Source organism: Triturus cristatus, chromosome 5_1, assembly GCF_964204655.1.
Source record: "Triturus cristatus chromosome 5_1, aTriCri1.1, whole genome shotgun sequence".
NCBI lineage: Eukaryota > Metazoa > Chordata > Amphibia > Caudata > Salamandridae > Triturus > Triturus cristatus.
This window is the reverse complement of record NC_140587.1, coordinates 812372472-812398873: the sequence shown is the minus strand read 5'-3', so window position 1 is coordinate 812398873 and position 26402 is coordinate 812372472. Positions and strand designations below refer to the sequence as shown.

The 26402-nt window shown below is 45.2% G+C and overlaps 1 protein-coding gene across 5 annotated transcripts in view; it reads right to left on the bottom strand.

Moving 5' to 3' along the window:
• Positions 1–26402, bottom strand: part of PRELID3A (PRELI domain containing 3A) — a 155525-nt gene that overhangs the window by 58911 nt on the left and 70212 nt on the right. For 4 of the 5 annotated variants that reach the window (XM_085605847.1, XM_085605843.1, XM_085605844.1 and 1 more), the window contains exons 4-5: positions 24178–24248; positions 23982–24084 (exon numbers count right to left, since the gene is read on the bottom strand). In XM_085605847.1, the coding sequence (XP_085461973.1) occupies positions 23982–24084; positions 24178–24248 (174 nt within the window). Of the gene's footprint in view, positions 1–15758; positions 15865–23981; positions 24085–24177; positions 24249–26402 lie in introns of those variants that run through there. The other variant, XM_085605845.1, reaches the window with a different exon arrangement.

The window sequence follows — 26402 nt, the reverse complement described above, 5'->3', positions numbered from 1 at the left end:
GTTGGGGAGTCGGGGGAAGGTGGGGGGAGTGGGGTGGGAGCCTCGGGAGTGGGGGGAAAAACTAAAAAAAGAGACAATCTGGTGTTGTAGGGAGATAGGTCGTTTTGAAAGATGCCGATATATTGAAGGCCCCCTAGCTGCGGGATGCTTGTTCTGGTTTCTGGTACAAAATATGATGATTTTAGTTGGGCTTCATTTGGTAGGGTCAGAATCTAGAGAATGCTGAATATTAATATCTGCACTGTTAATGTTAATGGGCTGAATGATTGGAGAAAGCGCCAAAAGTTGTCTCATTTTGCTACATATAATAGATTAGACATAATCTGTCTACAAGAGACCCATCTGCCATGGGCTAGCCATAATTTACTCTGTATAAAAGGGTTTGATCTGATAGCCTGTACAACACAGACCTCCACTATTAGGGGGGTGGCAATCTTGGGCAGAACTTCATTGGTGGGGGGGGGGCGAAGAGGTTTAAATGCGATAAAATGGGCAGGTGGGCTATCGTTGAAATGAATTTTGGTTATACAATTTGCTCGATATATGGCTCTAACTGCAACGATCCGGATATATTTGACTTCCTTGAGGAAGAGTTAGCGGATTGGCCAACCCCAATGATAGTATGTGGCGATTTAAATATTTCCACTGATTGGTATAGTGCACAGAATTACTCCAGACGGAAACCAAAGGTGCTTCGGGCTTTTTCCTCTCTTATTAAGTCTCATGGGTTAGAGGATGTATGGGGTAATAAGGAACCACAGAACCCAGGTTATACATATTTTTCAAACCCGTTCCAAAAGTATTCTAGGTTAGACTACTTTTTTATATCAATGTCTGAATTGAATAAGGTCTGTATTAAGAAGATCCCAAAAATAATATCCGACCATAATCCTCTGATCCTATCTTGTAGTTTGGACACTGTTAGGAGAAGCCGCACTAATTGGACATTCGAAAGAAGGTTACTCTCGGATCATAGATTCGTAGAACACTTAAAAAAATGGACTGGGGAGTTCTTTGATGCCAATCGTTACAGCACTTCAAGGAATGGTGTCTGGGAAGCTTTTAAGGCTGCTTTTAGGGGGGAATCTATTAGTTGCTCAGTGAATTTAAGGAAGATTGATAAGTTAGAGCTCGATTGCCTTATGGTCGATTTGGTGAATGCAGAGGAGCTCCATATTAGGGATATAGGCAGTGGAATGGATGGGTCAGAGAGTTTAAGAAGTTTGGCGATTATTAAGGCTAATATATTGAAATTGGTTACACAGAAAGCGGTAGGTGATTATCAGGCCTCAAGGGCTAAGCGATATGAGACAGGGGAGCAAGCAGGTAGGGCTCTCGCATTACGCATTAGACAGGATCGAACTAGGAACATTATTACAAGTATACAAGAGGATGGTAAGAATTATTCAGAGTCAAAAGATATCCTAAAAGTTTTTAAAAATTTCTATCAAAAATTGTATGATCACGAGAATCATCATATTGATCAGCAAGACCATCAAACGTGGGAGTATGATAATGGTGGTCAAGTTCTCGATGGGCCATCTAGAGAAGAGCTAGATAGAGATTTCACTGAAAGCGAGATTAAGGATGCTTTGCATGAACTTGCTGCCGGGAAGGCTGCGGGTACCGATGGAATTCCCCTAGAAGTTTATAAAAGTATTGAACCTGAGATTGTCCCTATCATGCTGGATCTTTTTAATGGTATTTTGTGCACGGGTGATATTCCAGACTCGTGGAAAGACAAATATAATCATTTTTCATAAAAAGGGTAAACCTAAGGAGAACCCAGGCTCTTATAGGCCTATATCACTCATTAATGCGGACACCAAGCTTTATTCAAAAATCTGGGCTAAGAGGCTGGGGAGGATCATTGGCGGTCTTGTCTCCCCTTGGCAGCATGGGTTTGTGCCCGGGCGGGGCACTACGGACCACACTCGTCGAGCTATTGCTTTGTTTGATGCTCACGCTGCTAGGGGGGGGGAGATGGCCATGATTCTCCTCGACGCAGAAAAAGCTTTCGATCGTGTAGCCTGGGACTATCTCTGGGGTATCCTTGCTGGAAGGGGATTCGGCCCAAAGGTCATCAAAGCCCTTAGAGCCATGTATAAAGATCCGGTTGCCAGGGTGTCGGTAATGGGAGAGAGCTCCGAGAAGATTATGATTAAGAGAGGAACGCGGCAGGGCTGTCCTTGCTCCCCGATACTCTTCTCGCTTTATATAGATCCCCTGATCCACAGAATTATGGTTTGTCCAAGAATTAGCCCAGTGATTGTCAACGGGTATAGTAATAAATTGTTGGCCTATGCTGATGACTTGGCGATTCTTACGACCCATCCACAACAGGCGATGTCCGCACTTGTTGAGCTGGCAAAAGATTTCGGCAGTAGGTCTGGGTATCTGTTAAACGAGGGGAAGACTAGGATCATTTGCACTAAGAATATCACCAAGTCAGACAACAGATATGTCGATTCAGCAGTTTATCTAGGGGTAAGGATTAATGCAGCAGTAGACAAGATTAATACTGAAAATTACTGTCCCCTTATTGACTTGATTGAAGCAGAACTAAAAAGACTCGATGTTCTACATCTTTCCTTGGTTGGTAGAATAAACGTCCTCAAAATGTCAATCTTTCCAAGGGTCCTTTATTTGTTCCGTGCCATCCCCCTCTTATTGGAGGAAAAACTTCTAAAAAATTTGGAAGTAATTTTCAATAGGTTAATTTGGCATTTTGGGAAAACTAGGCGCTCTATGATGCTTATGTCACTCCCGCATGAAAGAGGGGGTATGGCCCTTCCAAACCTACGATTATACCATTTCTCATCCCTTTTGGCTCAAATGTCAATATTGTTGCAACAAGATGCAAGATCAATAGTGGCCCAGGGAGACAGTCGGGACCCCCCAACTATTTTTGAGCTTTTATTGGGGGAAAGGCCATAGGGCTACTTTTGAGGGAGGTGGACCGCAGATATTATAAGAAGGCTAGGTTTAAGATTATGGGTGGGGTCTGGGGGACATGGAAAGCTATTCAAAAGTTGATGGAGATTCCCAAGTTTAATGCGTATCTGCTTTTATGGAACTCTAATCTGTTTCCATATTTGGGCATGGACATGAATTGCTTAGTTTGGAAAGAACGAGGAATCAGGACCATAGGGGATGTTCTGGAGGGAGAGGAGGTTATTGGGTTCGAAACAATTCAGCTTAAATATGGGATTCCACCTACTCATTGGTTCTTGTATTGTCAGCTAGCTCAATCACTGAGGGCGATTAGACCAAGAATTACGGCACCAACTCGCTTCCCCCTGGTGGACTACTTAGGGAATGGGGGAAACAAAATTAAATACATCTACAATCACCTTATGGCGGGTATTCAGGATGATCTGGAGAAAACAGAACAAGCATTGACAGTTAAATTAGATGATCCGGATGTGGATCTTGATCTGGCTCTTATATTAAATCAGAAACTATTGCATTCATCTAACTTACGGGCCCAACACTATAAAACATTGTTTAATTTGTATTTTACTCCGGCGAAGTTGTATGCGTGGGGAATGGTGGAGAATGATAAATGCCCTAGGTGCCAGACCGGCCCTGCATATTTAATACATATGTTTTATCACTGCGACAAGTTATCCACAATACTTAGGGAAATCTCAAATTTTTTGGCGGGGCTGTTAAAATGCAGAATTGTTCTATCCCCAACTCAGGTGTTAGTAGGTGTAGACAGGAAAGTTGATCTTTGCAGTACTGCGAAAGCCTTGGTCTTTATTTCGGCCGCTGTGCTGCGTATTCTCATTTCTGCAGGATGGAAAGATCCTTCCCCCCCCCTCCTTCCAATTGTGGATGGCAAGGTTGCTTGGGATACATAATATTGAGTCTTGCTTATATGAACTAAAAAGCAAAAAAGTAAGGGAAATGGGTAGGAATATATGGGCACCACTTGCTAGCTGGAGAAGCTTAAACTCATAATCCCTGCAGCTTCTATTTTCTGATTATGTATTATCAAATTACATTGTTATGTTTATATCAATACTGGATTTTTGTACTATTTGCTTGTACTATGGTTTAACTCATTTTGTGTTTTACTCATGATTTTACAGGACTGATAAGATCATGTATGTGAATAAACCTATTTACGACACCAGTGAACCCTCAATAAAAAAACAAACAAAAAAAAAAACAACATAATAAAACAGCAGCAGTCGCAAAGTGTGGGTTGGCAGCTACCTCCATCATGTAAGTAAACATTTAACCTGGACCGTCCCAGAGCCCAAGCGTGATATGGAGAGCATTATAGAACACATTGTAATTTATAGAGAGACCATACAACAAAGGATATGCGAGTGTTAGGGGGATGGCTCCCCGGCAATGCGTCCCTTGGCGGCAGTTCATAACATTGCAAACAGCGTGAGAGAGCCGCTATCCCAGTATTCCGTCAGCCGTTTGTGGCATCACAATAGGAAAGAGCTGCAGGCTGCTGTCAGAGTCCGAGCGGACTGTGCTGTGGTCCGATGACTCCGGCAGCCTGCGGGAGGAGTTGTCCCTGAAGGTATGTGCAACTGTCAGGGCCGTTAATGTGCCAGTCTGGAATTGTTGCTGTGTGGGCCCAGGGAAGGGCAGCGCGCTGGTGGATTTAGCCACTCGTTGCGATCGGCGGTGTCTTGAAGTTCCGGGTCCGCGTGTGGTAGAAGGGGATCGGCCCGAGAGTTGCGTAGGTTCCATGACTTCTAGCCATTCCTCGACATCTTCCGGACTTTCAAAAAGTATGTCTTCTGCTTGTAGATGATCTTCAGATGTGCTGGGAATAGTAGCGCATATTTGAGATTCATGGTGCATAATTTCTTCTTCACCTTTTGAAAGGAAGAGCGTCTGTGCTGTACCAGAAGCGTATAGTCAGGATACAATGAGATATGGCAGTTCTCAAATTGGATCTGTGGTTTTCATGTGCTTTTTGTAATAGCATGTTGCGGTCCCTGTATTTGAGGATTTTCACGATCAAGGGCCTCGGCGGGGCGCCCACCCTTGGTTTCCCGGTGGGGGTCCGGTGCACCCTTTCAATGCAGAAGAAGTCGGAGAGACCCTACGGGGCCACATGCGTGCGGAGCCAATGTTACATGTACGTCGCTGCCTCATTTCCTTCACTCCGTTCCTGTAGTCCAATGATGCAAATATTATAGCGCCGTGCCCGGCCCTCCGCATCCTCCACTCTACCCATCAGCCCCGTGACCTGCTTCCGAAGGGACAGGAGCTGGCTCCTTATGTTTCGGCACCAGGTCCTGCAGCGTGGAGCTATGATCTTTCACCGCATCAGCCGGCTTAGCATGATCCGCTTTCAGTAAAGTGAAACCAGTAGTAAGGGTGCCTATTTGCTGTTCTATGGCTCTACGCGATTCCCTTCATTCATTATTAAGTCCAGCTTGTCCGGCGCACTCTCGTCGTCTGTGGGCGGGATTGTGTTGAGTGATTGCATGCTCTGGGATGGATTACCCTCGTCCACACCTTGGGAATTAGGAGCCATTGTCTCCTGGGTTTTGCCCCTGTAGCGGCCCATCTCCACGTGCAGGGTTGTCTTATGGTCAAGAGCCCCGGCAGTGTCGAGGGCGGCGCCGTGCAGGTAGAAGCACTGGCCGTACACCAGCTCCTCCACTTCATGGACACGGGCTGTGTGCAGGACGTGGTTTCAGGCCAAGCAGCAAGTCTAAGAAGCAACACCGTGGTGTGTGCAGCCGCAGCCACTCGCAGCCCAAAATACAGTGGTTGGTCAGGGCCGTCTGTGTGTAGAAGGAAGCCCTCGAGGTGCAGGGCGAGCCGCCGCGGTGCAGGGGAGGGGGAACGGAGTGTGTCACAGGACACTGTGCAGCTTACAGTCTTTAACACTATGCACCCTGCAGTCTATGATGGCCAGCAAGGGAGAGGCTAATTGAGCATCAGAGGCTTTTGCGCCCTCACTACAGCCGCAGCAGGCCCAGCGTATGCTCCACATGGGCTACACTCCAGAATGTCTCCAGTGCAGACCACGGAGATCTGAGCTGTTGTCTGAGGCCTCTCGCCCCTCAGATGCGGTACGCAGTTCATGCATCTGCCCCAGGTGTCCCATAAATGTAGCAAAGACGCCCCTGCTAAAGTCCAGTCGCTCACAGCTCCGGCCGACCATGTAGGGCCCGTGTGCTAAGGCCCTCCGTCCGCCGCCTACCTTGTCTCATTGCGGCCGCAGCCACCGATGCCTCACACAGAGAGGGGGGAGAAAGGAGCACGCCGGACCCCGAACCGCGGGTCTGGGCAGTGTACAGTCCCCAATGCTGGCGCCTGGATTCCCAGCACAGGCCCAGGCCGCGCACAGCGTCTGCAGCGCACCCACTCCCAGCGCCGGGCAGGATCAAGGCCGCACATGGGTCACTCCGCCCAGGTCCGGGGGATGAATCGCTCCGCTTCAGATCTCAGGAGCAGATCTCTCATCGTCAGCTCGGTCGTGCACGGGGCAGCGCTCTCTCCCGCAGGGAGGACTCACAGTCACCCGGGTAGGCTCCGGTCTCTGCCCTCAGCTAGCTACGCCATTTTCTCGCTCCGTCTCTCTGCAGCAGGCGCTCTCGAAGTCTCGGCCAGTCAGACTCGTAGGATCAGGATTAGCCAAGGTACACTACGGCGATGCCTCGGGTGGCTGGGATTCTTCTGCTTGTGACCCGTTTGGGGTCAGAATAGTAATTCAGGATGTTTGTTTACAGGATATTCAAGCTCGGGCTCCGGAGCTCTCCTAGTACGCGCCCGCCATGCTCGACAGCTGGCCACGCCCACCCGGCCATTTTACTAGATAATCCTGGCTTTTGAGCATCTGCTGGATTATCATGTGAGCCTGACCTTTGAATTTCGGATAAGCTGGTTTCTTTGACATGGATTGGTAAACAGCTGCATTTATTTCTAAGATGGCACTTGGTGAGAAGCAGGCCTACTCATTTCTAAATGAATTGTCGCATTCTATTTTGAAAATCTTTTTTGGGGCAGGGTCCTATGCCACTGTCCCCGATTAGTCGCCGATTTGAAAAAGGGAGATCTTAGAAGATAGGGTACTGAGCCAAAGAGGCCCTAAAACGTGCGGAGAAAGCCTTTTGCACCGGCCTTTTGCGATCATTCTGCCAATCACGTGCATAAATATTAACTTCTTCACCACCAGCAGTGCTTAACATGCGTAGCATGTATTGCAACGCGGTTTGTTTCCATGTCTAAGTAACTATGCCTCCGCTATGCTACATAAAGCGGAACTTGGCCGGTAGCTCACGTTATTCACCAAACGCGTGCATCCACCGAATTTATTAACAATTTCACCACGCATGCACCATGTGAATATTTATTTGTAATTAAACACGGCTTTGTTTCTCAAAGTGAATCTTGGCAAATTAGTACATGTGACGATTTACTAACGACATCACCGCGGGCCGTAGTGCATAGGCACACACCGTGATAAGTGTTTTCCATCCCGCTTAGACACCTACCACTACCGTCCTTTGCATGTTAGGAGGCTTATTGGAGATTAATATGTCTAGGCACGGATGTCCTTTGATTTCAACATTTATATACTGTTTTGTAAAGCACTGTATATATTATATTCACTCAAAACACCTTGTCACTCTTAGATCACTTATGCACTTACAAGTCACTTTTTTGCCTTTTCCAATTATGAATATTGTTCATGACAGCCTTATAAGTTTGTGAAAGAAACCGTACAAACCAAAAGGTTACAATATATCTACTTTGATTGATTTCATCCATGTGTGTTTCCATTTAATTTTTATTTCTGCAAAACTTATTGATGAAATTGTAAAGAAATGTATTTCACCTAACGGAACCAACTGTAGTAAAATTACTGTCCCACAGAGCAGCACCCAGGCCACCTTCACTTTTTTAACAATAGGAATGAGATACATTTTGAAAAAGAGTATGTAAACTCCTGTTCTTAGGACTGCTTAAACAACCAGCACATAAGGCACCAGATGAGTGGGGGCTATCTTTTAATGATTGCATAATAAAAGACTTGAAGGTTGTACATGAGTGATTGTAAAAGGGGAGAATGGGGTAAGCTCCAAGTCTGACCTGTGTATGTTATGTAATAATGGCATATAAGACCATACTTTGTTTATTTGTGCCCAGCCCTTCTTTAGGACCAAACTGTACATTTGATGCTATATATTGTCCACCCAGCTCTCAAATCTGCCCAAACATTTAATATAGGAATCTATAAGTGATATTAGATCATAACATGCAGGTCTACCTCTACCCTCTTCTCGAGAACAGCTGCAATGATGAAATGATGACAAGACTGGGGAAGGGAGTAATCCCTGCATGCAGTTTTTAATCCAAACGGCTGGAACATATTTGAACAAATCCAGTGGTATCCAGTTTGGGGTTTAAGGAAGAGTTAAGGGCAACAATAACTCTGCTAGAAAAAAAATCATAGAGTCACACTCATCTGTGGGCCCCAACGAATACTCATAAGTGGATGTCGAATCATTGTTAGCCACACTGTATACGGATTTACAATGACTAGTTTCTGCATTTGTTAATGCATTTTGCCTTCAGAAACTGTTGAACAAAGTTTCAAAAATCTCTAGGCTCACTATGAGAGAAAACAGCATTGAGCACTTCCCGTTATTTTGACATCACTTCTGATTTTATCAATTGTGTCACTGCCTTCTCAGCATCGTCACCCTAGAGGATCTAGGACTCCCTGGCAGTGCCTTTTTCAAATTCTCACAGGACTTATGGTACTGTCCACTGAACTGGCTCCTCTTACCCTAACATGACCCTTCCACATGGCTCTTAGATGGTGAGCAATAATTATATTAATATTGTGGTAAACCACAAGGATTTTAGAGATTTGTGAAAACCTAGCTAAACAAATCTGAGTGGCACTTAGAGCATGATGTACCACCTGCAAATAAACTTTTTCTGTCTCAATACTCAGCCATATTTATTTCCAAAAATCACAGGAAATAGCACCCATAGAGGAATGAAAATAGGATGGATTTTTCAATGGAGAAAGACCTCTCCAGTAAAAATTACAATGACAGAATTATGGTCACTGTTTTTTCTTGCTAAAACCTCAACATTGGAGAAAACAGTAAAATAATTTACCTTATCCAGAAAATAATCAAAAATGTCCACACCTCTTGCTAAGAATGTTGGACAAGTCCGAATCAATGAGAAAACTCCCTTTCAGATTACTCAATTAGCAACGAAATCTATCAAATAGCTTCCTTGTTTAACCATGGTAGCTGTTTTGGGGAACCTTAGCAACATTCACAAGCATGGTTCCCTGTAACCTGTGCGCTTGTGCGCGCACAGCCTTCTCTTTTCCAGAGCACAGAAAGTCAGTGGCAGCGCGCACGCTGTTACATGCCCTAAAAGACGGGACCAGTGTGAAAACTGGTCTCTCTCTTTGGCGCACAGCTGGCGCCATATTAAAGAGGTCATGGATGGAGGCAAGGAAAAAGGATTCCTTCGTTGGTTGAAAGCTACACACTAAATGGAAAGTGTTTAGCTTCAAATGTTACATTAATTTTTGAGCAGGCTCAGGTTGTGAATGAGCACCGTGTGTTTTTTCTTTTTCTTAACCAAGGACAATGGAAGAGGCTGCAGTGGGTTTATTTACTAATTTAAACAATCTATTTTTGTATGTAGAGAGTCAGGAGGCTTATCAAAACACAATCTAACTGAAACAAAAATTGTTGGTCAAAAAAAAAAAAAAGCTTTGAGCCATTTTGCTGTAAATAGCGCTTAAGGCCTCGTAGAGCTAGCGCTATCTATACCAATGCAATTATGCAAATCATCTTGGATACAATGGCTGCGACCCAATTTTGTGAATGTGGGAGATTTGTATACGGACACCCACAGCAGGGTCTGCACCTGCTTGCGTGGATGCAGCACAAACAACCCCAGTGGATTTATCTGGAAAATCAATCCAGTTTTCAAAGCCATGAAGTAATTTTTTCATTTGCTGTTTTCTGCATTCTTTTTCTTGTCACTGAATTTCCTTTTAAGCATTATAAAGCAACATGTGCTTTCAGGAAAGGAATGTGTTACCTTTGTACAACGTAGTATCACTTATGGATATTTCCATTATATTTGATCATAAACATGGACATTTGAAGAAACATGTATTTGCACTGTATCTAAGTAGCGGCTATAGTGTGGATACACATACTTGTGTTGTGCTTAATATATGTTTAACCCTTTACTAACCATAGACCATTCAGTGTTGAAGAATTTTGTGTTCAAACCTTTATTTTTTAAGTGTGTTCATTTACATCTAGTGGAAGCATTCTAAGACTTAATGGTTGCGACAATGCTACCACAATCTCAGCATTTCTATGATTTATTGTTAGTATGGCTTGTTTTGTTGCTCATATGGTTACAGTACTCTTCTTGATTTGTATATGTGTTTTGTATGCTTCCGATTGACATTCTCACCCCGCCTACTATCATACTATGTAATACCATACAGTTTCTAGCTACGTTGTTGTGGACTTTGCACTGTAGGTTAGTCAGTGCTTGGAACAACTCTCTCTCAACTTCACCTCGTGCTTAAAAACAGCAGCATCTTCTGCATCACGTTTAAAGTGTCTCTAGAAATCTTACAGACCTCGCTTAACACCTAAGCGAAATTATTTCTAATACTTTTTTCAGCTATGCACTTCAGAAATGGATCCCATTGAAAACCTGAGTGCTTTGCTGCCTTTCCAGGGATATGAAACACCATATAAATTCTACATTTCATAGAAAAACAACCAAACAAACATGTCAGTTTTTCTCTTCCATGGACCGGTTTGGGTGGTGCCCTGGGTTCATAAGGGATCCTGTTGGGGTGAACATGTAGGTTCTTCAAATGACCAGTTGGGGTGGACATATAAGTGTGGCCTCTCAGCAATAGAAGAACGAGTTACTTACCTTCGGTAGTGATGTATCTGGTAGAGACGATTCTAGCTGCAGATTCCTTAACGTAGAAGGGGCATATCAGCAAGGGCCGGCGTTAATTATCGCAAAGCGCACTTAGCACGAGGATAATTATCACCGGCCAACTCTGAATTTTATCGCGGAGATAGCGTGCTATCAGCAACGCTTATCTCCAAAGCGATAAAATTCAGAGCGCAAGCTGCCAACTGTGCGATTATCGCTGGAAATGCAGTGATAATCGCACAACTTTTGGCGATAGCTTGCTGATAGGGCTACACATACTTAGCCATGATATCCACCTTCCATAGGATATCATGGCTAAGTCAGTTTCAAAGCAGGCGTAAGGAAAGTAGCGATAACAGAGGTTATTGCTACTTTTCTTGTCGCTATGCTTCTTAGCGTGAGGCTTGATAATAGGAGAAATGTCGCTTAGCAACATTTCTCCCTTTGTTCTTGTGAGGAACGCCCACTTTGGATCTCATTAGAGATGCAAAGCTGGGCTTTAAGGGAATGGGTGAAGAAGCATGGATTCACGCGTTAGCGTGTCCTCGCTAATAGGGCGTTGAAATTATCACCGCTTTTCGTCCGCAAAACCGGCAATAATTTTTTTGCGCCTCGTTGATAATATGCCCCGAATTATCCCCAGGCGTGAGACTGGACCCGGAAAACTTTCTTGTCCAGCATCTCTGCGTGCCGGGGGCGGCACCTTGCGATTCCGCCACGGCGTCCTCCGCGGGCGTGTCGTCAGCGAGGTCACATAAGCCCCACCCCGGCGTGCTGATGTCAGTTTGCTCTGAGAACTTTTCCTGCCACAACGCGGAGCCAGCACAACAAAACGGAGGAGAGCATGGGAACAGTGTGTGAAAAAACTAGAGAAACAAAAAGAGAGAGAGAGAAAAGGTGAGGAACAGCAACAAGCGGCACCGAGTCGCCAGGAGGCTACAACAGGAAAGCCAAATCAGGAAAAGAGCAGACCACCACTGAGGAACAACTGAGCAAGCCAGGTGATAGCACCAGGCAGCACAAAAGCACCAGAAGGCCACATCAGTAAAGTCACAGCAGGGAAAACGTAAAGCACCCCTCCATGGAACCACCGTACAAGCCAAGGCGATAGCCAGGCTGGAGGCACAAGCAGTGGAACGTGCTGTAAGAGAAAGAGAGAGAGAGAGAGAGAGAGAGAGAGAGAGAGACTGCAACCACAGGCCACACAGCAAAGGGCCACAAGCCCGGAACAGAGAAGCAACCGAAATCCACCCCCAGACTACACAGTCAAGGAGGGCCAGAGCCTCTGAAAGGAGCAGGAGGCCAAGGAGAGCCAAAATAACCTCCAGCATGGAAGACCGCAAGGGGAGCAGAAATTGTATCAACAAAGGGAAAAAGAGCAAAAGCAGGCCCCTACACTGGAGAGAACCCAGCTGGAGGGAAGCCCAGTGGGCAGAGAACATAAAAGACCCACACAGACGACAAACCACCCAGGAAGGAGGCGAGCGCAGAAAACCAAGCTGAGGGTCCTCGCAGAACAGGGAGGAAGGGCGGGTCGTGAAGGAATCTGCAGCTAGAATCGTCTCTATAAGATACATAGTTACCGAAGGTAAGTAACTCGTACATATGATAGAGACTACTAGCCGCAGATTCCTTAACGTAGAATAGATACCCTAGCAATACCCAGAAGGGAGGAGGGCCTGTGAGAGAGCCTCCCCACCAGGAGAGACCAGGGCCCCAGTAGGGGACATGGCACAAGAACAAGAAGAAAAATGCCAGGATATCCTAAGCCCAACCAAGGGAGAGCGCCCAACACCCCGCAGGGGCAGACAGCGCCTCAAAAAGCCTCAAGGAACACAAGGGCCACCTCGAACCCAGTGAAAAGAGGTAGAACCAGAGGCAGGGCCCACCGTAAGAAACACATGCCCAGAGATAGAAAAGAGCTGAATACACCTTGGCCGCAAGCAGCGGGCAAGGCCGGAACGGCCCCACCGCCAACAGCACAGGCGGAAAAAAGAAAAGCACTGTTGCGCACAGCCCGGGCGGAACTAGAGGCGGGGGCGCAAGGGAACACATCAAAATCACAACGGTGGAGTAGAACAAGCAGTCCTGCACGGGCAGACGCCGCCAGCAACAGGCAACACCACGGAACAGTGCACCCAAGACATGGCAGACGCCAGCCGAAGGCAGAGGCCAGGGAGGGCCAGAAACACACACTCTGACCCGCGAAGAAGTGGAGGAACCAGCAGAACAGAAAGAGACGGAGGACAGGACCAAGCCGGCCACCAGAACACAAGGCCAAGGAAAGGCAAATCCTCTGGAGCAGCAAACAGAGGACCAAGCCAAAACACAGGACAAAAGTGCAGAACCGCCACAACACGATGCCACAGACAGCAGGCCAGACCGGCTGAGCGACGCAGTGACAAGGAGATGGACGGATCCAGCGCAAGCTGCTCCAAGACAATTGGCAAGAAGATCGCACCTGCGACATACTGTGACGCCACGGAGAGCAAGGAGCCCGAAAAGGGTGACCACACCTCCCCAGCACATGACAGAGCTATGTAATAGCTACCAGTACCCCACATAGGGTAGGTTACGTCCCAAGAACCATGGGAACACCTCTTAGGAAAGATTTCTGCAGCAGAGGACAAAACAGAAAGACCTGCAGAAAAAAACCCGCAGACTGCCTACCAAGCAGCCAATAAAGAAGACACCAAAGGCCAAATCTCAGGGCCTACTGGGCTTACCAACAGCCGAAACCACAAGTCAAAAAAGGGCCGGACCAGCAGCCAACCGCACCAAGGGCCCAACAAAAGGACCCTAAAGGTACATCAATCACACAGAACACACAACCGGGGCTTCTCGTTACAAGGCCCCAGGAAAACGGGAGAACACCTCCCAAAACACAGACCGACATTCAGGTCACTGAGGGGGAGGGGGAGGAGGAGGAGGGCGACGATCCGCAAGAAACCTCTGAATGGCAGAATCCGCAGGGGCGTGGAACAAAAGAGCGCCATCAAAGGGAAGGTCAATCAGCCGTTCCCTAACGTTCTCAGGGAAAACACTATCACTTAGCCAGGCATGGGTACGAAGGGCCACTGAAGAAGCCATGGTGCGATCAAGCACCTCGCACCTCCGAAACGTCCAGAGCCGAGCGAAGAATAAAACGCCGCCAGCTCCCGGCCATCCAACACATGGTGTCGCAGATCAATGCAGGCACCCTCCGGAGAAGCGGAAGACATAAGGGACTCTGCTAAATCCCATAAGCAAGAAGTAGCTCTGGCCAATACACAAAGAGTGTTAAGCGCCCGCAAAGCAGCACTGGAGGAGGCGAAGATATTGCGCCCCCAGGAATCTAACCAGCGGGCCTCCCGTGACGGGGGAGACAACACCGATGGCAAGGAGGGAAAGGTGGTCTGCAAAAGAGGGCCCCTGGCAGAAGGGTGGAGGGAAAGACAGACAGGATCATGTGGAGCAGGACGGTGGTGGTGCAGAAGTGGCTGGGGCACCAGGTTCCTCGTGGCAGGACGCCCCCATACCCCCAAGAGAGAATTGTGGAGCGAAGCCCCGAAGGGAAGAAGCCGCTCCCGTCCACCAGAGCCCTGATGGAGAACCTCCAGCAAATGATCCGTGGGAAATGGGCAGCTGGATCGCCCATGCGCAAGATTCCTGCAGCCGTGGAGACAGCCCGGGCGAAGGCAGCACTCGCCTCCGTAGGGCCAAGCGATGGGGAAAGCAGTTCCTCCGTAGGCAACGGCTGCAAGCTAAGGCGGCCATCTCCCAGCCCAACCGGAGGAAGGAAAGGCGAAGCCCGGAATGGAGGCGGGTGGACCGACGAGTGGGGAACCTGAGGCGCCTCCAGCGAAGACTGCGGGCGCGGGGACGACAAAGAGCCGTCCTTGGAAGACGCTGGGGAAAAAGCCACTACGCAGTGATCCGTCTCCGATTGTAATGATTTAGAACCATAAAAAAGGGAACTGTATTAGGTAACTTAACTTCAATAGGCTGAATATCATGGTAACTCACTCTGTAATCAGGAGCTTTTTAGCATTCAGCATATTAAAAAGGCATGTGTTTAGACCCACATTAGCTTTGCCTGATGCTGAATGTGTGCTATTATAAAAGAAGTCTGATAAATCATCCAAAAATGGACTATCCAATGCTCGAGTCTGCAACAGAAGAATAATATGAGATGCTGTCACTGTAGAGCAATTTCGTTGCCAATCAAGCATGTTCCTCGATACATTTAGGCAAATTGTGTGCTGGTATGCCAGGCAGTATGCGCCTTACGCCCCTTGTCTTGATTAACTCCTTACTGAGTTACTGGGCTGACAAGCTCATTGGGATCCACCTGTGCTCTTGAAGTGGTACAGAAACCGGAGAAGACTGTCAGCCGCATTGCGGGCACCCACACATAAAGTGCTACTCTCTACTGAAGAAGCACAAACATCTTGAAACACATGTCTAGATACACTGCACCTGCTACACCAACAATGGGAAAACAAAATACTTTCAACTTGGGAGTTATTGAGCACTGCATTAACAACAATGCATTTAGGCAAATTTGTGGTGGTATGGCAAGCTGTGTTCCCGTTCCCTCTCCCCTCCCCCCCCCATTCCCCTATTCCAGGAAAGTGTTTTGAAATCAATTAATTATATTAAATTCTATAGGTGTCAAATAATTAAATTTGATGGGAGCATCTCATTTCTTTATCAGATTGTAATGTTTTATGCAAGAGAAAAACACTTGTTTGTATTAAAATAGCTTTATGTTACACAGTTAAAACACAGAACATATACATGCATGCGTTCACTAAACAAGACGTAATGAGGTACTGATTGAAGGAATATCTTATTTACCAAGTATGGGCGCAGAGGTAGATTGTGTTAGCTTAGAGCGCTGTCTGAATTTTGAATTATCCAGTCATTAGCTTCCCACCCCTAGAGACATACAGATTTGAGATACACAGGGTAAAAAACAGATTTTCCCACCAACATTCAACAGTTAAACACTTAATATAGATGCGTACTAGTAATGGAAGGCACATGAGATGTATATCTGTGGTCTAATTAAAAGCAACATTTAATCTACAGAATTAACAGTGATCACAAATGGAAACATTGTGAGGAACTGATTGTATCATTCAATACAAATCTTCCTTAAATAACACACTTTGCCCAAATGTTTATGCAATTGTGCCCTTTTGTGTAAACAAAAATAGCTTCTATTATATGCACAGCCTTTAACAGCAGTCAGTCCCTTTATCACTGTTTATTCTAGACTGAAGTCTAGAACAAAACTGAAACCCCAGACCCATTTTTTAGTGGCATCTACTATTTCGGTTCACTTACTATCAAACTGTTAAAAAGGTCATTGCCACTAGCCACTGGCAAAATCAACTACGACAAATGGGATCTTTCACATTTTTATTTTGCTGGTACATTTGCGGAATTTTTGTCTGTGTCTATGATTGTTTGACTTGGAGGGAAAAAGAGGGAACAGTTAATAAATATTGTGACTTACCAAATTGTTTTCATTTCTGAGACTTAAGGAAAAAGTATTGGAATTTTTGTGCACCAACTCCAGTGAGAATACTAACGTGATTTACCAATGCCATCATGATAAAGATGGGTTTTTTTGGTTGGGGGGGGGGGAGGGGCTATACAATTGGGACACCTCCCTGCACAAAAACAACCATTAATGACGTTTTGCTCATTCTATGTGAGCTGCAAAATGCAGCACACATAGAAAGAGCAAACAACGAGGAGAAATACAAGCATTTCTCCTCGTTGCGCCACTCTTAAATCTGGGAATTTGTCAGGTTCCATGGCTGTTGCGTGGAAATACCCACAGCAACACCCATGGAGCACCCCTTTCGCGCAGAGTAATGTGTGAAAGGGGGCCATATTTACAAGGCCATGAAAGGTCACGCAGGGTGACTTTATGTGGCCTTGTAAAAATGGGCAGGCACACTGCGCCGTTGGTGCGCCCAAAAAAGTGACGTACTGGCGGCACAATGGGGTTGTAAATAAGCCTCGGAACCTCTAGTTGGAAGAGGTATGCACCCTGTCAAAGTAGGGACCACCACTCTATTCATGGTAAGTCAGATACATGCTAAAACATAACCTGTGCTCACCCTCTGGTAGCTATGCACAGAGCAGTCAGGCTTATCTAAAGAGGCTATGCGTAAAGTAATTGTGCACCACACACACACACACACATACAATGAAAACAACCCAAAAAGACCACCCCAGGTTAGAAAATTTGACAATAATTTTATAAATAAATCAAGACCCAAAAGACAAAAATCCAATGCATAGCGGTAGAGATATGAATTTTAGAAAAATAAAAAGAGTTTTAGCCCTTAGATGCAATAAGCGCCAATGGGATTATCTGGTCACGTTGGACCAGGGCAAAGTTAGTAGTACGGGCTGAACGCGATGGAGCGCAGGCTGACTACGGACCCAGGAAGGCCTCGGTGAACAAAGTACCTTATCCTGGTTGCAACAGCAAGATGTGGGGAGCAGTTGAGCAATGCGTCAATGTCAATCCTGCAGTGGTGGCGATGGTCAGTTCCGCAGACAAAGTGCCGAGCTGAGATGTGTAGGTTCCGAAGTGCGATGCGCCGTGTTTCTCCCCGCACTCAAAGGATGTGTCGATCTCTCCACACTGCTGCCGCAGTTATGATGCGTCGGGCTCTTAAGGCAATGTGTTGGTTCAGAGAGCGATGTGCCGATTCTACTCCTGCAACCGGGTTGATGCGCTGGTTTTGCTATATGCAGACTGGAGTTGCGTCAATTTCCGTGATGCAAGTATCTGGGTCCCCTTCCAGTGAACCAGGAACAAGAGCAGGGGTAGAGACTTGGATATCCCTGAATCTCAAGCAACAAGAGGCAAGCCCTTGGAGATCATTTCAGTGCAAAGCAGAGTCCAGGTCTCCTCGGAGAGCAGCAGGGCAGCACAAGATAAAAGCAGCCATACAAGGTCAGCCGTCCAGCAGAGTGTGACTCCTTGATGCAGCACAGCTGTTCTTCTGACAGAGTCCAGTTGTGGGTCCAGAAGTGTCAGATTTGGTGGAGTCAGAGACCCAGTACCTATACCTAGTTGTGCCTTTGAAGTGGGGGTGACTTCAAAGAAGTGTCTTTGAAGTGCACAAGTATCCTTTCTTCCCAGCCCTGGCTCCAGACTATCTGTGGATGGTAATCACTGCTTTGGGTGGGGATAAGACACTACCTATTCAAGTGAATCCAGATCAGTGCTCAGACACACCTAACCTTCCTGTCTTTGTGGCTGTCTAGAGGGAATGCACACATTGTAGGATGCTATGAGCCCCAATACAAACAAGTAAACTGGAGACCATGCCCCTACTTTTTGTTGTAAAATCAATAGGGGAAATACAGGGGCAGGGGGCCCCATAAACACATGGGCCCCAGTGCCAATGCATTTGCTGCAACACTGATAGCTGCACTTCTGGTTATGCTATTGCTTTCTCGACAAGCACTGCAATGTAGACTGCACCATTGTTTCCTAAGTGTTTTGGTGGGAGAACCTCCCAAAGCCCCTTTTGTAGTGGTCAGGCTCACTCACTGCACTTGGTGTGCACCGTATGGGGACTAGTCTGAAATCATTTGCCAGGGTTGCTTTGGATTTCCAGTCTGGCCCTGGCAGGAGCAGGAGCCTCGTACTGCGAAATAAAACCAACCATTGAAAAGTTAGTCACGGAGATGCAGCACCAACCTTCCGATGAACTTTTTTCGTTTTCTTGCAAGTTCTTTCAATATAAAATACAACAGAAGTGGCGGAGAGTGTCGTTAGCCTCCTTGGCTTCACAACACACTCCGCCACTTCTGAAACGCAGGGCTGCACCATATTTACAAGAATATGGTGCAGCCCTGCGTTTCCCCTGCGCTGGCGCTGCACTTAACAGGGGAAGATTGTTTATGTACAGGAAGGTCCCCCTTACTGCACATAAAAAATCTTGAAATGTAATTTTGTCACTTCTATGTGTGCTGCTTAATGCAGCAAATATGGAAGTTACAAAATGTTTTTTTTTTTTTAAAAAGATTGTTGATGTGCTGGAAGGGTGACCTTCCTGAACATAAACAATCTGAGGCGTTTTTTCAAAAACGAGGAGAAATGAAGCATTTCTCCTTGTTTCGCCAAGTTAAGACCAGGTTTTCCCTGGTCTTAATTTTGGCGCTGCCTTCCATCTACACTGCCCTTATAAATAGGGGGCTGCGTCAAAATCAATGGGTGTTGCACAGAAAACGCCCACCGCAACACCCACTGCCCACCTCTTTCACGCTATACATTGGGTGAAAGGGGGTCTTATTTACAAGGCAGCGTTCAGCCACGTTAAGTGGCTTAACACTGCCTTGTAAATAAGGCGAAGCCCCTATCGCCACGGGAACGTCTCAAAAAGTGATGTTCCCATGGTGATAGGGGCTTGTAAATATGCACCTAAAATCATTAGTAATTCGAGTATTTGTTTTGTGTGCACACGTGTTAATTGTTTTCGAATTACTGTTTTAATGTTTGAAATTGAAATCCTACAAATTGCTTGGGGGTCCCCGGCTTCCAGTGGTGACTCAATGGGGGTCCTCAGGAGTCAAAAGTTTGGGATCCACTGGACTAAACTATGTCACATGCTGTCAATGCATCTTATTCATGAAGCTCACACAGCACCTGTTGGCCATTAAAAGTAGAAATTACACATGCAACTTCAAGGAGCAGAGACTTGGCGCTAATTATAGTAAGTAGCATGAGAAAAATCACATGTGTAAAATGGCAAAACATCCATAGTTGGAAAATTGGGGTTTAAAAATGTTTGCGCTCTCTGTTGGGAGGCTGTAGCAGGAAGTATGTTATATCATTCATAAGGACGAGCACTAAAAGGTGCAGTTGAACTATAGTGAAGAGTGAAGTCGATACACAATGATAAGTTGGTTCACTGCTGCTCAGTGATCCTGCAAGTAAACATGTCTCTCACAAGGCATGGTTCTGTTATATAGAGGGAAATTGACTGTTCTTCCTGGTGCAATGGCCTGCCAGCAATGAAAATATATCTTCATGCTTAAAAGCAGCACTGCTGACCTCTTTGAGATCTACAATCATATGCAGAGATTCACAACAGCAGTATCACTGAATTGTAAATAGTACATCAATTTAGCGAACATCTGAGGTCATTTGAACAATAAATAATCCTGGGAATAAATCCTTTAAAGTGTTTAGAATATTATTATGACTCTAGAATCGTTGTCAAAATGATAGCATTACCTTGAAATATCCTATTTATTTATTTTAGTTGGGGGATTTGTGTACTGCCAACCTTGCTTTGAGGGGTTTCAAAGCGCTCTACATTAACAATGGTTATATTTAGGTAACTTCAGGCTAGAGAACTATGGTTTGGAGTTTACAAAATATCTTGGAACTCATTCCAAGATAAAGTTAAGACTGAAAATAGAAGATGCACACAAATAAAGAAATACACGAGGTGACTGAGAGGGGAAGTAAAAGACGGACGCAGATATGTGGACCAATATAAATTACCTATGACAGGTGTTTTTTTATTTTTTGAAAAACCTGATGTGCATTGTACTGTATAGTCTTCCAAACGCGTCTGTCTACCCATATATGCAATTCTGAAGTTAAGACAATCTATGTATCACAAAACCAAATGCCAAACACAAAACTATTTGAGCAAAGTTTGAGAAACAAGTAAAATATTTCCTGCTCTCCTAGGATCAAAAGGAAAATCACACACGCATGAACATTACAGAAGCTTCAGTAGGAACTCTGTTTTTTACACTTTACAACGAATTAGCACATTCTGGAAAAAGTATTAGCTTTTGCACCAATAGACAATCCTGAAAGAAACTTTCCAAAACAAGTATGTATGGATCACAGACTGACAATTTCACATTTAGTGTGGGTTGACCAAGGGGGAAGTTAAAAGTGAGCAACCAAATGCAGCATTTCCCAACCAAAGTTCCAAAGCAATCTGAGCTCTCAGTGTGACGACATTATTTGACCGAAACTGGCATGCAAAGAGCTACGTCCAACTTAAACTGTTTGTTTTGTTTGGCGTAAATCCGTCCTATAGTCCGAGTGTAGCTACATGGGGCTGCTTAGTACATGAACCGGAAAGGGAAGGCAACTAACGGGGATGTGAGCCACAAGGTTCGACCCTGGGAAAGCCCGTCACTTCCGGACTTCCTCTTCCTGGGCGAGAGAGAGGCAAAGCTTTGACTGATGGTCAGGCGCGTATGGATAGCGGCAAGCCATGTTTTGGACTTGGGATAAGAGATTCCAAGCTGAATTGGATCATTAGGGCATATTAGGCAAGATCACGGTAGTCACTGGTGCATGCTGCGTACACTGCAGGATGTCAGCAAGTGAAGGCAAAAGCAGCTATGGCACCTATGAGTCAAAAGCAAGATGTCTGCCGGTGGCTGCCAATGACTGACAGGTTGGGGAAGGAAGGAGCGTGGATGGAAAAAGTATTTTTGCTGATAAAGAAACTACTCTAGTTGGTTATTTGAAGTGCTCAACCGAGGCAATGGAGGACCGCATGGCAGCTTGTAACTGGAGAAGGCGTAAGGTGCAAGCAATACAGGTTGAAGTACTCCTAAATGCAGGCTACAGGTGCAGGAGATGCACACATCCGCTCCATGGCCGTCTACTACTTTTAGGTAGATCAACGAGGACTTAGATCCAATGGAGCCCTAAACCTGGCGAGTAGGTGGCTTGGCACCCGTGGGAACCCTAGCAGTCACATACTGGAAGGCCTAATGCTAGGCCAGATTTGAAACCCCAATACACATGTTTACCAAGAAAACCCTACTTTGCTTAAAAGGGTCAGAGACAGCCGCCACTCAGAAATTATTTACAGCAGTACCCTTATGAGCAACTAGAGGTACCTGCAGAAACTATATAGAGAAGAAAGGCTGCTACAGTTCCACTCACAAGTAACCTATATCATCACAGAGATTAATTGCAGGTGTGAGACTCCAGTAGTGCAGTCAAGCAACAAAGGGGCATATTTTCCATAGAAGGGGCGGAGCGTGGTTTAGCTCCAAAATAGCTAATGCAGCGCTCCGTCACTTAAGAAATGCAGAGATTAACAGTATTTACAATAATATGGTGCACCCCTGCGTTTCTTCCTGCACTAAACTCAGCTGCATAGCGCCAACGCAGGCACCCTTGCACCATAGTGCAAGGGTGCCTGTGTTAAGAGAATGATTGTTTATGTGCAGGAAGGTGTCCCTCCCAGCATATAAACAATCCAGAATGGCTATTTGAAACTTTTATGTGTGCGGCATTGTGCAGCACACAAAGAAGTTGCACATAGAAGTTGCAGGGCCCCCTTCCTGCACATAAAAATTCATTAAAAAACAAATTCAGTTTTGCAACTTCTATACGTGCTGCATTAAGCAACACATATAGAAATTACAAAACGGCATATAAAGATTGTTTATGTGCTGGAAGGGTGACCTTCCTGCACATGAACAATCTTCCCCAACGCAGACACCCTTGCACTATGGTGCAAAGGTGCCTGCATTGGCGCTAGGCAGCTGAACTCAGCGCCAGCACTAGGGAAAACACAGGGGTGCGCCACATTCTTGTGAATACGGCACATCCCTGCATTTTCAGAATGGGGAAGTGTGGCGTTAGCAATGTTTGCTTAATACCACACTTCTCCCTTCTGCTGTAAATATGCCCCATAGACGTTAACCTCACAACCAGTAGATTAAATGAAAGATTACTGTCACTTAAAAAAGTATCAATTGTTGTCCTCTGCATACCTCCATTGTCTGACTGCATCCTACTCACAGTCACATGCCTGTCTGCCTAATTTTCTATCAGTGTAATCTCTGCATATTGCCCACACCTCTATTCACAGATCACAGCCTCTCCTTTAACCCTTTCGCTGCGGCGCGAATTCCGCCGCGGCGCTGGGGGGGGGTGCGGGGTGAACGTGGCACCGCCATGCTCGTCACGGAACCACGCCGTCATGAGTCACGGGCGAGCTGTGCTCATGACGGCGTGGTTCCGTCACGACTCCGCCCACTCTCTATTTCGCCCGCACAGGCGGGGAATCAGTGCCGCGTGGGAGGAGCGGCCGCAGCATGACGGAACCACGCCGTCATGAGCACACGCCGCCCGTGGCTCACGACGGCGTGGTTCCGTCATTAGCACGCAAGGGGTTATCAGCATCTCACAGCAAGTTAACATTACTGAATCTCTTCTAGTCTATTCATCCCACCAACATCCTCTTTTTCTTGGGGAATGTAGTGAGGTCTCTAATGCAGCTCCATTCAGTTTCAAGCCACATCAAAATAAATCTAAAAGAGGGGATGGAAGCAGTGCACAGGTCAATGACATGTCTGTAACCCTACCGCATACCCTTGCATTAAAGCATGTGGTAGAATGGTGCAGTTGTGTTCTGGGTACATTCTCTTACAACTTCTAAAATGAATGGGATTAAAGGAGAACCACAATGGCAGCGATCAGCAATGCTTTATGTCATATTAGAACGTTTCTCAACAACTTTGTCATGGTGGAGACGAGTCAGATAGATTGGAAAAGTTTTATAGTGCAAAACAATGTACCAAATTGCATTAAAAGTTGCAGAATCTAAGCTGTTATCATACATTCAAAGAATTATTGTAGTTTGCATAGGGTGTTGCACTACAAAGAGTTAGCTGGGCATTTTAGTTAACAATCCGGCAAGTTAACCAGCTTGGCTAGCTGAATACTGTATTAATGTATACCACACAATCTGTGGTTCGAGTGAACACAAAATAATTATGCATACAGCACATGTAGCATAGATACATGCAATACTTTTTTCACTACCCTTTCAACCTCCCAAAATAAAGCAATTTTTTAATTAGTGGTTATTGTATTCATGCTCAAAATGTTTAAAAATTATAAACGACTCTTTACCAGGAGTTATCAAGAACTTCCAAAGGATGTCTAAACGTGTTCTTTCATGCTCCCACTGAACCCTGGTTGCTTGTAATGACCTAGCCTTTAGCCTAAAATGCATACGTACCTTCCTGGCATTGGACGAGATGGTGTTTGCCATTAAGCCTTCCAAATAACTGCTGAGGCTTACTCCTTTAACGGTAATAATTGCTTCTTGTGTTAGCACAGTTCTGTAGAATAAAAAAGATGATAATTTTAGCAGAGACTGAAAATAGTTAACATGTCCTCTTGCTTCCATGACTAGCCAAATACGGTCAACTTACTCGCCAGGGTTTTCAGGGTGAGGTGTGTACACCAGTCTTTCATCAACAGACACCAGGTTTGTGAGCGTGATCTGTTAGGTAAAACAGGAAGAGTCAAACTGGTTAGATTACTCGTTAAGGAAACTACAAGTTAAACCAGTCTCCTTTAGGCCCTGTTGTACTATTTCGAATCACAAACCAGGGATGTGCAATTTGAAAACCGACTGGTTAGTGAATAGAAATGCAATTTGCAATGTGACCTATGTAGTAACGGCTCACATTGCAAATTGTAAATTTACATAGGGTTGTAAAACGACCTGCCTAATGAATATCAATTAGGCAGGGCACAGTTTGTGAGTCCCTGTGTTTGGCTATTAATGCAGGGACAGCAGACCACCGTCCATTGGAACCCTTTTTTTTTCCAAAGCTCACATTTAAAAAAAAAAAAGGTTTTCCATTTAAGAGGACATCAGGGACAAAGACTTCTATATCAGTATTCCCACTTTATATATGTTACAACACATAAACCAGATCACACCTGTAAGTCTTTTGACATGGAGTATTTACTGCTACAATCTCCCCTACATGTCTATCGCCAAATGACCTGTGTATCATGTATATGTGTATGGCTACTAAATAGTTGAAAACTTTAAAAAAAACAGATTGCAAAAAAAAAAATAACCATCAAGGAAGTCTTCTAGATCACTGCCTATTCTTCCCAAGTCGACCCTCACGATTCTCTAAGGAGAAGATGTTCCTTGGGCCCTAGCAACAGACATTGCCTCCTTCGAGGTGTATCTGAACAATGGTTTGCAATTGCAATTACGGTCACAAACTGTTAATACATTCTTCCGTAACACAAATAGGAGTAGTACGCCCCTTTTACAAACTCTCCAATTCACAATTCAAACAGGGTAGCATAACCCCCATTTTAGAGTCAGAAAAGCTTTTCCAACTCGCAAAAAGAAAATTTGTAAAAAAGATCAAGGTATTTTGTGGTTGCAAACCCTGTGATTTTGTGATTCAAGGGCTCTGCGGCCACAAAATAACTTTAAACATCAGGCTCTTACTGACACAGGGCCTGATTTATGGCCAAACTCCTGACCGCCCTTACCTGGAGCGGTATATATGAGGTGACGATGGAGTAGTCGCCACAATCTACATACTGAAGTTCTGCTAGTCTGTAAATCAGGCAGGCGGGCCTTCAGTTTGGTGGAGAGGGTACTCTTAAAGGCAATGGAGTACCCTCTTCGCCAACTGAAGGCCCGCCTGCCTGATTTACAGACAAGCAAAACTTCAGTATGTAGATTGTAGATTGTGGAGACAACTCCATCGTCACCACATATATACCGCTCCAGGTAAGGGCGGTTAGGGGTTTGGCCGTGTGCCCACCCGACTAATTTAAAGTGAGTGGAAACATGGTCAGTTTTTACTTTTACAAACCACCACCCAAAACGTAGCGGTATATAAAAACTTTTCATTGAACACCTCGCCGTGGGACCAAACTCCCACGGTGAGGAGGTCATTACATGTTTTATTTTCAAAAACAAAATCCTGCTTTGGGATTCTGTTATTGAAAAGAAAAAAAGAAAATGAAAGTGAGCTGTGCAGTGCTGTCATGCTGACGGAGTTACAAGATACACGTTCAATGCATTCACACAAGACGCAGTTCCTGTAAATGCAACGATTTAACTGACGTCTCTAAATTTGGCATCCGGAATACCTTCACCATGGAGGAAGTAAAGTGCTCTGCCATGGCGACAGTACGTACACTGTCCGCCAAACTGTAAATAAGGATCAAAATAGATTATCACAACATTTATGAACTTGCAATAAAAAAATGGTAAATATATATATATGACACAAGCAACAAATCTTATCGATATGGCAGAATTACTGAGTATTGTGGATAATACCCGAACAGATACCTACTGTTTATAGTGACGGTGTTCAAAATAAAAAAAAACTATTTCTAAATTTTATATTTTCAAATGTCTTACAAAATGTTATACACCAATAACAAAGGCTACTGCTGTATCTTGTTATATTTATTTTACTAGGTGTTTGTACGTAGTAAAGACTTTCAGCGGAGAAGAGGAGTGATGCACTTTGCATAGCTGCCTGCTCACAGATAGTTCTATGTCGTTGAACATTGGGCTACAGTGTTATAAGTTTGGGGCTAAGGCTGAAAGAAAAGGGTGTTGTCTGGGCTGAGGCAGTTTTTATTTGAAGAGCTCTTTAGCTGA